The sequence below is a fragment of the Gopherus flavomarginatus genome, chromosome 4 (genome assembly GCF_025201925.1).
Source record: "Gopherus flavomarginatus isolate rGopFla2 chromosome 4, rGopFla2.mat.asm, whole genome shotgun sequence".
NCBI classification, from domain to species: domain Eukaryota; kingdom Metazoa; phylum Chordata; order Testudines; family Testudinidae; genus Gopherus; species Gopherus flavomarginatus.
In genome coordinates this window covers 110,976,751-110,992,907 of record NC_066620.1, presented here as the reverse complement: position 1 = coordinate 110,992,907, position 16,157 = coordinate 110,976,751, and the positions used below count along the sequence as shown (strand labels likewise).

At 40.7% G+C, this 16,157-nt stretch overlaps 1 protein-coding gene across 5 annotated transcripts in view; it reads left to right on the top strand.

Moving 5' to 3' along the window:
- ARFGEF3 (ARFGEF family member 3) overlaps positions 1 to 16,157 on the top strand; it is a 121,309-nt gene that overhangs the window by 57,642 nt on the left and 47,510 nt on the right. For all 5 annotated transcript variants that reach the window (XM_050949398.1, XM_050949401.1, XM_050949399.1 and 2 more), the window contains exons 6-10: positions 3,367 to 3,489; positions 5,014 to 5,056; positions 6,267 to 6,345; positions 11,456 to 11,560; positions 14,740 to 15,064. In XM_050949398.1, the coding sequence (XP_050805355.1) occupies positions 3,367 to 3,489; positions 5,014 to 5,056; positions 6,267 to 6,345; positions 11,456 to 11,560; positions 14,740 to 15,064 (675 nt within the window). The remainder of the gene's footprint in view (positions 1 to 3,366; positions 3,490 to 5,013; positions 5,057 to 6,266; positions 6,346 to 11,455; positions 11,561 to 14,739; positions 15,065 to 16,157) is intronic.

Below are 16,157 nucleotides of genomic sequence, written 5' to 3'. Positions count from 1 at the left end.
AATGGATCTGTATTGGCAGATCCCTGCTCCTCATTGAAGCCATTGAGGTGATGCACAGTTCCAGGGTCTGTTCATATAGGTCTGACTGCAGGATTAGAATGTACACTGTTCAGTGTAGGAATTCTGTATTTGTTTAGTTGGTTTTCTTGTCATGAAGCACTGTGCACTATATAAATAACAGTAGTGACAGCTGCATGGCACCTTTTTACACATTTAAGATAAAAAGCTTTAATCTGCATTGACAGTCTGTGCAGTGTGAGACCTCAGGCATCTTTGGAATCTTCCTCACACATCTACTAATTAAGATCATGCTGAATGAAATTCCTCACTTACCTTAGGAAATATAACACTCTCAAAGGTCAACAGATGCCCCAAAAGCCAAGATGAACTGTCCATTATCTGATGCAAATACCTTCAGCTTTACCAGGTTTTAATGTATTGTTAAAATGGGGACACATGCAAACCCGAGAAAGGAAACATTAATTTTGTCTTTATCTTGCCTCTGTCACGTAAGAGGCACAAAACATCACATGCTACATATAATGTTCTCATAACGCTACTCTGGGACATAACAGAGTGACTGGGATGAGAATGGTGCAAGAGCCTATAGCTCAGATTATTCCAGTGTGTGGCATTTTGGCTCACACGATTTGCACTAATCAAGCATATTATATTTCTAACCGAGGAATTCAATCATGCTTTATTGTGCCCAAAATTTAGCCATGAGGCAGAAATCCTAAAAGCATTAGCACCTCTCACATCTGCTGGATATGTCTGCTGAAAGGAGCAGAGATGATAAATTCCAAGGGATTCCAGGATCTGGTCTTATTCTCCATTCTGTTACATTAAAAGTAATGCACATGGACAGCAGTTTCCTTTTAAGCTTACTGCCTGTCTTTCTCCCACAGAACTTAATGGCAAAGCTCCCTTTGATTTCAGTAGGAGTTGGATCAGGCTCTTGATTCTGTTACTGTGTACATATCAGCATTGATTAGTCCACATAATGAGCTAACCACCTTTAAATTTTCATCTTACAAGCTGGACTTCCTCCTCATTAGGGAAATATAAGTATCTAAAAGAAGAAAATGTGTTTATTCCATCTGTGCTCCTATACTTTGAACAGGGGCAACCAGTTTAATTCAAATTTTGTTTAAAAAGATGTCTGTACAGAATATACCAGCTGTATATTTATCTGTGTACATACAGTATATGCAGTGTTGTTCCTTTTCTCCCTATGACTGGAGGGGTATTAACAGGCCACTTCACCTTGAAATACATTTTAACTACTTATGCTAAACAATCTGTTCCATCTTGTATTTAGCTGAGACACACTGAATACATTTTCCAGACCTGAAGAAGAGCTCTGTGTAAGCTTGATAGCTTACTTCTCTCACCAACAGAAGTTGGTCCAATAAAAGATATTACCTCACACACCTTGTGTCTCTCTACATATAGCGTATGTAGAATGTATGTATTCATTGCCAGGATGACTTTACAGAGGCATTATAACCCTTCAGAGATGACCGTATGATAGAAATACTGACACATCTGAATGACCGCACCCTGAAGAGTACAACAGGTAGTATTACAAACCCATTTACACAAAAGGCTGACTGAACTTGTATGAATAACTTCACAGCCATAGACAGAATCACAGATTTCAACATATGCCAAAGTGAGTGGAGTTGCTCCTTTGGATCACAATTTATTAATAAGTTTATGTTTAAACAGGCTGGTTCCAATCCCATGCTATAGATTACAGGAGACACTATTTACCGCATATCTCAAAACCAGAGGCCACTGCATCAAAAATGACAATACAGTAATTACAAACTCTACCAGATTTCTTTTAAAAGGTGTTTATCTCAAGAAAAGGGCATTGCAGTGGGCATAATACCATATCCTCAGCATTCCATTGCATTTTGATAACTATCTGCAAAACATTGGCTTTGGACAGAGTCCAAGAATGGAAAAATTCAGCCCTAAATATGAAAAGTTACGAGCAACTGAAAGTGTAGTTAGAATGGAAACTCTGATGCAACATGAACTATAGCAGTCACTATCACTCTCACTATAATGAAACTAAACAGATACAATATCTGTGGTAAACAGATACCACACCATCACTGACTGGTTCATTCACCTGCACGTCCACCAATGTAATATACACCATCATTTGCCAGCAATGCCCCTCTGCTGTGTACATTGGCCAAACTGGACAGTCTCTACGGAAAAGGATAAATGGACACAAATCAGACATTAGGAATGGCAATATACAAAAACCTGTAGGAGAGCACTTCAACCTCCCTGGCCACACTATAGCAGACCTTAAGGTGGCCATCCTGCAGCAAAAAAACTTCAGGACCAGACTTCAAAGAGAAACTGCTGAGCTTCAGTTCATCTGCAAATTTGACACCATCAGCTCAGGATTGAACAAAGACTGTGAATGGCTTGCCAACTACAGAACCAATTTCTCCTCTCTTGGTTTTCACATCTCAACTGCTAGAACAGGGCCTCATCCTCCCTGATTGAACTGACCTTGTTATCTCTAGCTTGCTTGCTAGCATATATATACCTGCCCCTGGAAATTTCCACTACATGCATCTGAGGAAGTGGGTATTCACCCATGAAAGCTCATGCTCCAAAACGTCTGTTAGTCTGTAAGGTGCCACAGGATTCTTTGCTGCTTTTACAGATCCAGATTAACATGGCTACCCCTCTGATACTAAACAGATACAATGTTTTTCATTTATAGGCACCAAAGGCTATTGGACACTGTAATAAACATAAATTAAAACCATGATTTACAATGAACAATCAAGATGCCTAGTTGCATCCTAGTAGCAGAAGCTGTCTGAAAATCCCCAACATATTACTCATACAAAAAACCCACGCAAATAACAATTTACGCAAATAACCTAAAAAGAAACAACAACCTTTTTTAGCTTATATGAGAGGATGATACTGCTTATGTACTAAGGGCAGAATTCTAGAGTAATGGTCCCTGTAGGTTCATTTGGTCCCTGTTGATGTCATGAATACATCACTGGAATTAAACAATAGGGCTAATATTTGAAAGCAACATCCAAAGCACAAGCTACTGCCTGGGCATCAAAGTTTGACAGGATGGGGAGTGGTTGCCATTTTTGTCTTACCACCTCAACATACACAGCACTTCAGAAACTTGCATGCTGCTTTTAAACTATATTGTTTTTTGGCTATTTGCATGGCTGAAAAAAATTCTAACACTATGCACTAGTAAATCTGGCTGACTTTCTGCATAAAGAGAGCTTCACTTCCTCCCAAGATGGTCTACAGTTAAATTGTTGTTTATATCTGTGTGCTGCTATCTTGTTTCCTCACCAGGTTTGCATTGAGACATATGTATCTAGCTGTCACCAGCGGAGTATTAACACCGCTGTGCGGGCAACCCTCAGCCAAATGTTGAGTGACTTGACTTTACAGTTACGACAAAAGCAAGAGAATACGGTGAGCCTTCCGGCATCAACAGATGGTTCAGTATTCCATGGCTGTGTCCTTTTTGTGTCCTGCATGCAGTGTTCTGTGGCTGGGTGCTGTGCCTTCTGGCGTTTGAGCGTTCCAGCGTCAGTCCCGTTTAAAACAGCCTCTTTTTGGGGCTAACAAATCCTTCAGCAGAAACACTCTTCCCTTCCAGCAGACAGGCTCTACGTTTTGATTTGCAAGAAAGGCTTCATTCTGATGTCAGATTGTCTTGACTTTGCTTCCTTTTTCTATTCTTTTATTTTGTGTTTTATCTTGGTGAAGTCCAGTTGAAATCCTTTTGCCAAAACTTTCTTAAATATTAAATGTTGCCCAAACCAAATAAATTCTTAGCTACAAAAAGTATATTTGAGGGGGATGTTTAATTACAAAATTTAAGCTAAATCCTTTTGAATGTATATCAAATTAAATGATTTGGGCCAGAGGGCTTCTTTACCTGCTGGCTTACTGGCAAAAAATAACTGGTTTCTTTTTATTGCCTTTATTGTGTTATTAAAATCCACAAGAGCTGTTTGCATTAAACTCCAACGTATTGTCTAGATGGAATTATAAGCACCTCTGGGTAAATTTGAAATGACTTTGGTTTCTTGCACTTATGAGCACTTCCTTGCATATTAATGAAGAAATTCTTTGCCTGTGTGTGTGTTTGGTTTGTTAGCAGATTTTGCAGCTGTCAGTTGTGTAGAGGTTTAATCTTAAAGCAGTTGTGCTTGGTTAAGTAAAAGGGAGATCCTTTTTTAAAAATTAAATAGCCAGAATTTAAAAATAGCATTAATCTGAGAAATAACTGTAAAATGTAATTCTAAGGTCATTTATCCTTTCTGCATATACAGTGTGCCAAGTTTATAAGTGTAAAGGTTTTTTTTCCAAGCTGGCAGCTCTGCAAATTCTATCTGGATCTGAAAACTGAGTTGATTTACTTCTGCTTGTACATCCTGACTATAATGGAGATTCTGCAAACTGCTCTTAGCTGCTGACCATTTTCTGATGATACATGAGAGACAAGAGAATTGACCTTGTTCTTCCGTGTGTACCACAGGGAACAGTCCTGCACTGGCAGAGAAATGAACTAGATGATCTAAGAGGGCATTTCTAGCTGTATTGCCTCTGTAGTGTTAACAGTGATAAAGTATAACATTTTCAAGAGCACTGAGGTGATTTAAGAATATAAATCCCATTTTGAAAAGTTACTTAGGTAACTGACAGTCTATGTCCCAATGGCTTTCAATGGGATTTAGGTGCCTAAATCTAAATCACTTTTGAAAATGGGATTTAGGCATATTTGAAAATTTCTCCCTCTAAATTAGTAAAGTAAGAAAAACAGGTATGACTGACACCTGAGGAAGTTGTGACTTTTGCACTTGCTTTTCTGACCATAATCCCACACTAAGGCTTTTTCAGATTAGGAACCGAGTACTTTAAAGTGCTGCATATACCTATAGCAGTTTTCTTCCACCTATTCTAATTACAATGTTTCTTTTCCCTCAATAGACAACTGAAAAACATGAAGCCTTGCAAGAGTTCAAGAGCCAAGGTATATGCCACTTTATTTCATGGTGACTCTTTAAAATCTGGTTTTCTTTTCTTGCTCAGTATTCCTTGTATTTGCCCATTGTTGCCAAGACACCCGGTTGCCATAGCGTTTACATCTTCTGCAGAGTCACACTGCTCCTTTCGTTTTCCACTACTCGCACCTTATAGGTATCAACCCACTTGTTGTACAAGGGCTCTGGTTACTTTCAGAACTGAGAAGTGTCTGCAACACCTTCATCTGCCCCACATGAATGGTGTCCCCTACAGGAAAGCAATCACTAATAATTACAATATGCTGTCTCTGCAACCTAAGGGCTTCAGTGTTGTGGGCAGGGTTAAAGTGAAGTGGGTTCCCTTCCAAAATTTGAACAGTGTTCTAAGGACTTTTTCTTCAGAGATTAGAAAAGGTCTGGAGACAGACACACAATTTCTTACCTATTGGGCCAGCCCTGTTATATAACTAGCGGATAATTTTAATATTTTTGGAGGTCTTGACACACAGCTCTGCTAGAGGAGGAGTGCTAATATGCCTCGCCTTCATCATGCCACAACATTAGTTAGTTTCCTAAGGTTTTTCCTAGACCCTGTCTCCACTATATTCTCTGATTGCTATAGTCATTATTAGGGCTTGATCCCGCAATTGGATCTGTGGGGGTGGACCTTGTGCCCCATGTGGAGCCCGTTGACTCCAATGAGACTCCACACAGGCATTACGTTCTTCCCACAAAGTTCCATGTACAGGACTGGGGCCTTAGTTGCTACGTAGATTTCTGATGGCTGGAAGGAGGAGCACCAAGACAAACAATAGGAAAAGCCACCAAGATTTTAGTAATCCTGAGGAATTGTCTATAGTCAGTTGCCATGCAGAAGTACAGGAGCCACTTGCTATTTTTCTTCTTGTCTGAGTTGGAGGAATGGGCTCAAACTTCCATAAATGCATTTAAGCAATTAGTGTTATCCTCCAAGTAGTGATACTACTTTTCCATTTTGTGGATCACTGCCTCCAAAAGAGATTCTGTAGCAGAATCACTTCCCATCCCAATACCTTTCCCACAGCATTCTTTTTGTGAATTCTGGGAGCCCATGGGCCACAGTTGAGAACTACAGACCTAAGTCACGGAAGTTGGTGAGTTCTGAAAGACGTGGGGGAGAGTTGTGGTGGTAAACCAGCTAAGCATACATAATGCCACTGACCTTTGTCCTTTTTGAAGGTTCTACAGTAGAGTCCCTTTGCGATGATGTTGTGTCTGTCCTCACTGTGCTCTGTGAGAAGCTTCAGGCTGTCATAAAGTAAGTGGGTTATTTAGCTATAATTCATAGTTGTTGCTGCAGATTTTCTTGTGGAATGTCACTTATTAATGATCATACTGTCCTCCATTCTAGGATAACAAGGCAAACAATTCTTGCACTAAGTTGCTTGTCAGAGGTACTTTGCCCTCAGTTGGATTAATCATGTTGTATTAATTTAGCCCACAATTGTGGTGAGAAATTGATTCATCACCCACATACACAGTTTTGCTTTAAAGAAACTCCAGTAAGTGATAGCAACCCTTATTGTAAATAGATTCTATATAGTAACAACATCTTTCAGGAAAATGCTTGCTTTTTTGCTATGCTGTGCATAATGAACACATCCACAGAAGAGAGAAGGAGAGAGACAACAAATAGTATAGCAAGACTAAAATACAATGATCTCTTGGAGGTATTACTGGTATTCCCTAACCTAAATATTGGGAATATAATGACAAGTTTATCCAGATAACATACCATTTGCAAATAATTTTGAGTTTCCTTTTGAACTACAACCACCATATGTACGATACTATTCCATTAAAATACCATGATGCTGTACATCTGAATATTGATTCAGATTCTCAGGTGCTTTTAAAATGCACAGCTTCATTCAAGTCATGAAAGATATTTAATTTTAAATGGTTTATTTATCATCATTGTTATAGTATTAGCATTTTTTTTATAGAACTTAATGATGCTTTGCTGATTTGCACAAACTGAGGATCTGGCCCACAGATTCTTTAATATATCTAATACTATTTTCCAGATTCCTGAGCATGTCTTAGCTGGAACAGAGCCTGAATAAACTATCAAAAACATAATAATTACTGATTTACCCTCCCTGCAACCTTTCAATCAAAGAATTCAAAGCAGATCACCAAGGGGATCATTATTATCCCTATTTTACACAGGGGGAAATTGAAGCACACCGAGAAGGGATTTGCCCAAGGTCATACAGTGAGTCAGTGCCATAAGGCCAGATTCTGTGAAGTACACATGGCCATGCTTTGAGAGTGGCACAGAGCCATACAGTTCTGGAAACGCAGTCCCTTCTGGAGCTGTCCAGCACTCTGGCAAAGTGCACACGCATTCGGAGAGCCACGCAGAAATATATTCAGCAAAAGAACCAGGAAAAAGCAAAGATGATAGATCAAGATGAGTCATGTCTCTATAGCTTTGACTACTTTTTGTTGTACCTCAGAAAGTAGGGTTTCATAGCCCCCACCTTATCAGAAACAATAATCCAAAAGGAATGAAAAGATCCCTCCCTGACTTGCTGAGTGAAAAACAGAACGTTAATTTCTTGAGGACTAAATGTAGCCAGTTTTCATTTTTAATGCATTATGAATTAACTGAAAAGCCCTCTGGATGTGATCCTACAATTCTTACTCTCGTGAGTAGTCCTGGCTTGTGCAAGTAAATCCATAGACACTAGTGGGACTGTGTAGGTGAGTATCGACTACCTACAGGAGTCAGGTTTGTAGGATCAGGTTTTTCATTTGCAATGTGTTGCTCTCTGTTTCCTAATATTAAGAACAGGGTAGACGGTGCATTTAGTCAGAAAATGTCATTTCGAGATTCCTTTGACTTCAGTGAGATCCACACAGATGCAAGGCTCTGCCAGTCCTGTAGTTGCTTACAAAATTAGAACCTAAGGCCGTTATCCTGCAAAGACTGACTTATGTGCTGAATTTTGCACACTGCGAGTAATCCCATTGAGAGAGGGAGCATTGCAGTTGACTTCAGGGGAGTTAGGATTTCACCCACAATATATAAAGTTAAACCCATGTATAATTCTTTGTGAGATTAGGCCTATGAATGGAAACCTGCACATGGGTAACATGGTTCCTCTAGTAACCAATTTATGTATCCAAAGATGCAGAATTCCAGAGTTTCACGTTTCAGTGCCATTATGTGAATAGTTTGTAGAAAGCAGCATTTTATGGCCTCAGAATAGCCTACAGTCTAATTGCAAGTACTCTGAGATAAGTTGAATGAAAAAATCTTAGTTGTGGTATTTTAAGCCAAGCCCTAACAGTCTACTAATTAATCAACCAGGAAAAAAAAAACTGTGAGGAAAATAAGTTAATCAAAATGAAAATGTAGCATAAAAGCAATATGGGGCAATTATTTCAGAGCTATAAATATGACAAACTAAAATCTTGGTGAAAATTTGAGAGACATTTGGAGGGAAAAAAGTTATTCTTAATTAACACCACCACCTCCATATCATTAAAACTAAAATCTATCTTGCTACTGCTCTTCTGCTTGATTACAAAATGAGTGAAAAGGAAAAAGGAGCTGTTAGAAGCTGTTTTACAAGATACAAAATTAAAGTACAAATTGGAGTGGACGAGTTTGTTAATGAGCAAAGAAGCATTGATCAGTGTGAGCAGTAGGAAGCGTGCACAAAATTTCCCTGGATGTTCTGGAAATCATTTGGAAAGCAGGGCTGCATGCACATTTAGGGACAATAATTTAGGTCTTCAGAATTGTGTGCACAAAAATAATGATGTTTTCAGTTGTCTTAGGCACTTCATCCAAAACAGGAGTTTTGTCTGTGTGCTAATCATTCTTTTAATGTTATCTGATTAGATGTTGCCCCCCAAAATATAACCATTTCAAATCACTGGGGATGCAATACCAAAGCTAAACTGCTTAACAGGAGCTCTCCTAAAAACTGTTGACTTGAAAATAAATAAATTAATAAAGGAAAGAGAGATCTTTTGTGAAGTTTATCTGCAATCTCAGCTCCCCAGGAGACTGCACTGAATTAGAACAGATTTTGTGCTCGTCTACAATATGCCTCAAAGAGATTAATAGAACCTAAAAATATGGTCAGTGAACCATGATTTACTGCAGTAATATATCCAGGTAGCACAGAAGCACTAACTGGTAATTCTGCACCTATTTTCTTAATTGGGTCTTTTAATTAACAGAGAAACATAATGAAGGATTCTAATTAGTTCTGGAGGAAAACAAATGTATCTGGCTTGTTAAAAAACTTACTGAAGTAATTATGTGGGAGGCTGGGAGTAGAAAGCTGTTCTTCCTTTCAGCCAATGATTGTTTCTCCTCAGAAACAACCTGTTGGAGAGATTCACCCTGTGCAGCCTTTGGGTCACAGAGGCGAGGCTTTGGGTTATTAAACTGTCTGCTCTAATCTCCTAGCCTGATGATTACTTAACACACTGTTCTTAATTTCAAGCATATTGGTATTTGCTTCTGAGGGAGTTAAGGCACAGGTGATGAAAAAGGGATTAAAGGGAGATGAATTCTGGTCATTATGGTTCCAAGGGCCCTAAAACAATGAAACCTGCTCTAGCAGGGTTATTAGCAGATGGGCAGCACTGAGGTATACGGCAATATAGGCTATTTGCCTTCTGCAGATCACCTTCATCGTGGTGGGGAGATGTTTTTATAGTAAATAGACCTTGGAAAGAATTCAGAGACAAGGGTATCTATGTGGATCAAAAATCCATGAATGCCATATAAGTAACATGTTCTGTGTATATTGGATTTATATGACTCTCATACGAAGTAATGTGAGAGTGGCCCATTTTTTTATAGGCCAGTCCATCTCTTTATGAAACACATGCAGAGAAAGTAGGCCATCATTTTCAAACCATCCATAATATGGATTTAGGTATCTAGTTTTACACCCTCAAGCTTCAAATTCTTGGCCAACAGACACATGAAAGATGTCTTTTCTACTTGGGGTAATTCATTCGGAGAGCCAAACAGAAATATATTCAGCATAAGAACCAGGAAAAAGCAAAGATGATGGATCAAGATGAGTCATGTCTCTATAGCTTTGACTACTTTTTGTTGTACCTCAGAAAATAGGGTTTCGTAGCCCTCACCTTATCAGAAACAATAATCCAAAAGGAATGAAAAGATCCCTCCCTGACTTGCTGAGTGAAAAACAGAATGTTAATCCTAATGAAAAAAATTATCTTTACATGGTGAAGCAACTTTAAACCTACCTATTGTCTTAACCTTTGCAGTTAATTCTCAAAATATGCATAAGAACATGTTCTGTTTGTGGTGTCTACAGATCCTTCCATATACATTTCTTGGGATTCCTCTTGCTATCAAGATTGTAGCTGACTGACCAGGGGTTCTCAAACTTCATTGCATCGCAACCCCCTTCTGACGAGAAAAATCACTACAAGACCCCATGAGGGGGGAATGAAGCCTGAGCCCACCTGAGCCCCGCTGCCCCAGGGGGGACCAAAGCTGAAGCCAGAGCCCTGCTGCCCAGGGCAGAGGGGCCAGAGCCAAAGCCCAAGGACTTCAGCCCTGAGCAGAGAGTAGCCCAAGTGCTGCCACCCAGGGCTGAAGTCAAAGCCAGCCCCAGACGGTGGGGTTCAGGCTTCGGCTCTGGGCCCTAGCAAGTCTCATGCTAGCTGTGGTGACCCCATTAAAACAGGGTCGCAACCCATTTTGTGGTCCTGACCCACAGTTCAAGAATTTGAGAATTCGACCCCAAAAGTCACATTGATCCCAGAGTCTAGCCTTCCTGAGTTTGCATTCTTTGCCATGATTTCTGTCATCGGAAGAACAGAAAAGGATGACAGGAGAAAGAGAGTGGGAGAGAGGGGCAGAAAATAAGATATCTGTGTAATAATAAGAATGTTAGGCAGCTGCTGAGTGTTCTCAGTTTGTATGAAGAGTCTGTAACAACTCGAGTGGGGTTTGAGGAGGTTTCTATTCATTTGTGCAAAAATCCCATCTTCTGTGTTAAGTCAAATTTAGATAATGGCATCTGTCTTCTATCTACTTTTTCTTTTATTTTTTAGGAGGACATTTATTTCTCATTTCCTCATGGTGAAATGGGACGAGCTAATCACCCTGTTATTTTCTCTACTGCCTGCTTTTACTGTGTGTCATTAAGTGCAGAGCAAATGAGGTGATAAAGAGGATCACACATTTGAAATCCGTACCATTTTCAGGCAGATGCAAAATAACACTGCTATAAATTACAGGATAACGTACAGATGAACTGATGCAGTTCTCCAAACAGAATGATGATGATGATGGTGATAAAGTCTCAAAAAATATTTGTTTTAGTCATATTTGAACATTCTTTGTTTCTGTTTGTCAGTGAAAATCAGCAACTGCAGCTTCTCTACCTGGAATGTATTCTCTCAATGCTAAATAGTTCCTCTCCCAGCATGCACAATCACAGAGGATTCACTGACCTTATTTGGTGAGTACACATGTTTTTCACCTTCCTATGAAGAGAACAGGAGCTTAGATTTCCACTGATTTAATGTGTGGGGGTGGAGGGGTTCACCTAAGCAACCATAACCCCCAGCACCACCACCAGATTTGACATTATGGAAGCCATGCCCAGCCCTCACTGGAAAGCTCTCCATTAAAACTTTGTTGGGTAATACAGGTTGCTGAGCAATGAATCCAGCTATATGAAACCCTATAGTAAATTTCATCATTATCATGAAATCCCAGTTATTTAGGCCTTGAAAGGAATTCATTGATCACTTTGTGTATTTTTTTTGCAACAGTGCAGGACTGAACTCTGCACTCAACATACACATTTTATTTAAATTCAATCAGAAGTGATGGGGCTCAGGAGCGGTACTTATGTAATAGGGAATAATCATTTGCAACACTACCTGAGTTACTGGCCTGTGCTACACAGGAGGGCAGATTAGATGATCCTAATTTGTCCCTTCTGGCCTAAAAATCTGAGTCTAGTATATTCTTGAAGCCTCTGGTGATGAGACCGCCAAGACCCATTTTATCAAGTTATTCCCCTGTCTAATTGACCTTACTACAAGGTCCTCTTTTTTTCAATTTCAAGCCATTAACTTGTACCACCTGCTCAAATAACCTGAACGAATTCTTAACCAACTTTCTGACTGTGGCAACGCCTCTCTATAGTGTTTAGATGCTTGGCTCCCAAGAATGGTGTTAGAAATAAGGGAAAAGTGTAATTAACACAAAGTCTGCTAGAGTCTGTGAAGAGCAGTGATGTCCAACCTGTGGCCTGTGAGGCTCTAAATCTCCCTTGAGGGTGACTGTGTTGAGAAGCAAATGTGTATGTGATTGTGAACTGAAAATGTGTTCCATGAGCTACTGCACCCTGTGATTTTTAAATAGAAGTGTTTGAATCAGGCCCACGTCTCTGGGGAAAAGATAGGGGCATGGCTTTTCCAGCTCCCTTCCACCACTTCCCGTGCAGCCCCGGGCACAGCTCTGGCAAGAGCCGGGGAAGCTCTAAGTAGCAGCTGTCACTTCCCCAATGCAGATGTTCAACAGCTACCCTGAGGACCACCTACTGCATCATAGGGTTGGAAGGACATAGTACTTCTGGCTACTCCATTGCCTGCACACTTGAGTGTTGGAGCCCTGCCACGAGCAGGCTGGGAGCTTTACTGGTGCTGTACAAGCCTAGGAGAACACTTGGCGTGCGCATGCACACATACAAACACAACCACCACAGTGCAGGAGAGGGGAAAAGGAGCTGAGAACCAACAACTGGTTACAGCTTCCTGATTCTCTGCCCCAATCCTGTCACAGGTTAAAGCAGGCTGATGACTACTCTAACTTGTCCCAGCTGCTATATGGTCTGTCAGGGACCATGTGCCAGCTGGGAATAGCCAGAGCACAACTCATTCCAGCCACCTTACCTCTGCACCCCCGACATGCCCTCTGTGCCCGACAGTGGAGAGCGAGAGGCATAGGAGTCAGCTGTGCTAGCTCTATGCCCATATGGGACTTTCTCATCGTCGGGGAATCTCCAGCAGGGGGCTTGCTAGTGGTTTCTGCTCCTTTATGCTACTCCTTCTGGCCATCAGGCTGAAAAGATAGACAGCAAGAGTATAGAGCTTCTTTTAGATGAACGCCGTCAGCTAGAGAAAGAAGACAGTAGAGGGTAAATAATCCTCCCCATTACAGACATGGACAGTATTTATGCGCGCTTGGTATTGAGAGCCAGAAGGGAACACTTTTAGTATGATGGGCTGTGATGGACTGCAAGGAAGTGAGTCCTTACAGAGAGAGGTTGGGGATGGGAATAGCCAGTGTGTCTTGGAAAAATATACCATATCTGGTGCTGAAAAGTATTTTTACATGCTTATGGTGCAATGTGGCACCTAATTACATCAAGTAGCCTCAAATAGGCCCTTCCCATTGTGTGCTGTATCTGTATTGTGTAATAGGTGTAGATCAGAGATTTAAGAGAGTAGCACAAATATGTTGCTTGAAGCTATTAATTCTGTGTGCATATTAAAAAAAAAAAAGTCATTAGAAGGGACTTGAATGGCAATGGGATACATACAGGTGCTTTCACTCTGTGTCACTGGTTTGAATCTAGCCTTGGCTAGCACTGAGCTAAAAGTCTTTACCAAGTTGTTACAATCCTGGATGACAGGTTTCAGAGTAGCAGCCATGTTAGTCTGTGTGCGCAAAAAGAACAGGAGTACTTGTGGCACCTTAGAGACAAATTTATTTGAGCATAAGCTTTCGTGGGCTACAGCCCACTTCATCGGATGCATACAGTGGAAAATACAGTAGGAATATATATATATATATAACACAGAGAACATGAAACAATGGGTGTTATCATACACACGCTAAGGAGAGTGATCAGTTAAGGTGAACTATTACCAGCAGGAGAGAGAGAAACCTTTTTGTAGGGTAATCAGAATGGCTCATTTCCAGCAGTTGACAAGAAGATGTGAGGAACTGGAGTGAGGGGAAATAAACATGGGGAAATACTTTTACTTTGTGTAATGACCCATCCACTCCCACTCTTTATTCAAGCCTAATTTAATGGTGTCCAATTTGCAAATTAATTCCAATTCAGCAGTCTCTCATTGGAGTCTGTTTTTGAAGTTATGTTGTAATATTGTGACTTTTAGGTCTGTAATCAAGTGACCAGGGAGATTGAAGTGTTCTACAGCTGGTTTTTTAATCCCATGTGCTCTTAGGGTGGCTGGGGCTGGATAGAGGCTCTCTCTCATGTAACCAAATAATGGGTCACCTGATGCAGGATTTGAAGCCACAGAGGAGAGTCACCTGATGGAGAGGGACTAGAATTTTATCAAAGAAAGGCTCTTTTAACAGCTGTTTTGGGGGGAGATCAGACCCTGAGAGGACTGACCAAAACCCAAAGGGCTCAGAGAGGGTTTCGCATGCAGGTTTTGTCTGTGAGTAAAGTGTGATGGGTTTTAAAGTCTGTATGTCCCTGGCTTTCATTGTCATATGGTCCCTGGAAAAAATAACAAAACCTGCATTCAAATCAACTCCAGAGATACAGGAGAGTTGAGGTGTAGGGGTTGAAAATGGTTATAGGCTATTGTAAAGCTGTTTGGGGGAGATTTTTTTTCCTATTTCCACTTGTTCCTTTTTCTCTTTCCCCAGGAAGCAATTGTGTCCAGCCCTTGTAGTAATCCTGGGAAATCCAATCCATGACAAAACAATCACCTCTGCCCACAGTAGCATCTGTCTCGAGGCCAATTCGCCCTCTTCAGGGGTCGCTGATCATGGCCGAGGGTCAGGTTGCTCCTCCACAGCACCTGCCCTCAGTGGCCCTGTTGCTCGGACCATATATTACATTGCTGCGGAACTGGTTCGATTGGTGGGGTCAGTAGAATCCATGAAACCTGTGCTCCAGTCACTCTATCACCGGATGCTGCTGTATCCCCCACCCCAACACCGAGTGGAAGCCATCAAGATCATGAAAGAGGTAGGAAAATTGAGACATTAATTCGAACAAAATGCACTGGAAGTAAACGCTTGCTAATTGTAAATTATAGTGAAGTGTGTGTGTAGAAGTCCAGTATATGGGATAGCTATATGGATATCAAAATAATCCTTTCTGATCCAGAGCTGTTACAGTCAAGGCTACTCTGCTAAATGTATCTAGTCTGACCAATGCTTAATACTCCTTTCTGATCATATTTGCCTCAATCATACCAGCTGCCTTGGCAACACTGAAAATGTTTGTGCTGTATTACTCTGTTGGGAGCAGGTCTTGTGACTGAGGCATAATGGTCCTGATGGGTGATAGAAAGTAAAATGATTCTGTTCCCAAATTCTCTGGCATCTTTTCCCACCCTCTCCTCTTGCTAAAAGGAGGCAGTCAGCCTGGCACTGTAATGGTCAGAAAGCCAAGATGGATATATCTTTGATTCAATGCCAGGTTTTTGAGGTGCAGTAGGATAGCTACAAGGTAGCTGTCAGCTTCTTGAGCAGCCATGCCAGCTTCAGTCATTTCTCTAACTGTTCAGGGAAGCATCTCAGTACCAGAGACGCTAGAACAGGAACATAAGAATGGCCATTCTGGGTCAGACCAATGGTCCATCTAGCCGAGTGCTCTCCCCTTGTGGGTATCAGGACTAGCTGCTCCAAGAAGCAGTCATTTACAGAGTCTAGAAATTTTTATTTCTGCATCATGTCCTGAGGCGATATGTATCCAGCCAATATGAGTGTGGTTGAAATCCTCCATTATTGTGTTTTTCTATTTTTGTATCCTCTCTCATCTCCTGAAGCATTTTCACCATCCTGGTCAGGTGGTCAGTAGTATATTTCTACTGCTATATCCTTATTATTCAGTCATGGAAATACTATCCGTAGAGATTGTATGGTACAGTTTGATTCATTTAAGATTTTTACTATATTTGATTCTATGCTTTCTTTCACATATATTGCCACTCTCCAACTAGCATGACCTACTCTCATGCCTATATATTTCATATCGTGGTATTACTGTATCCCATTGATTATCATTGTTCAACCATTCATGCTGCCTTGTAGAGTGTGAGGCAACATTAACAATA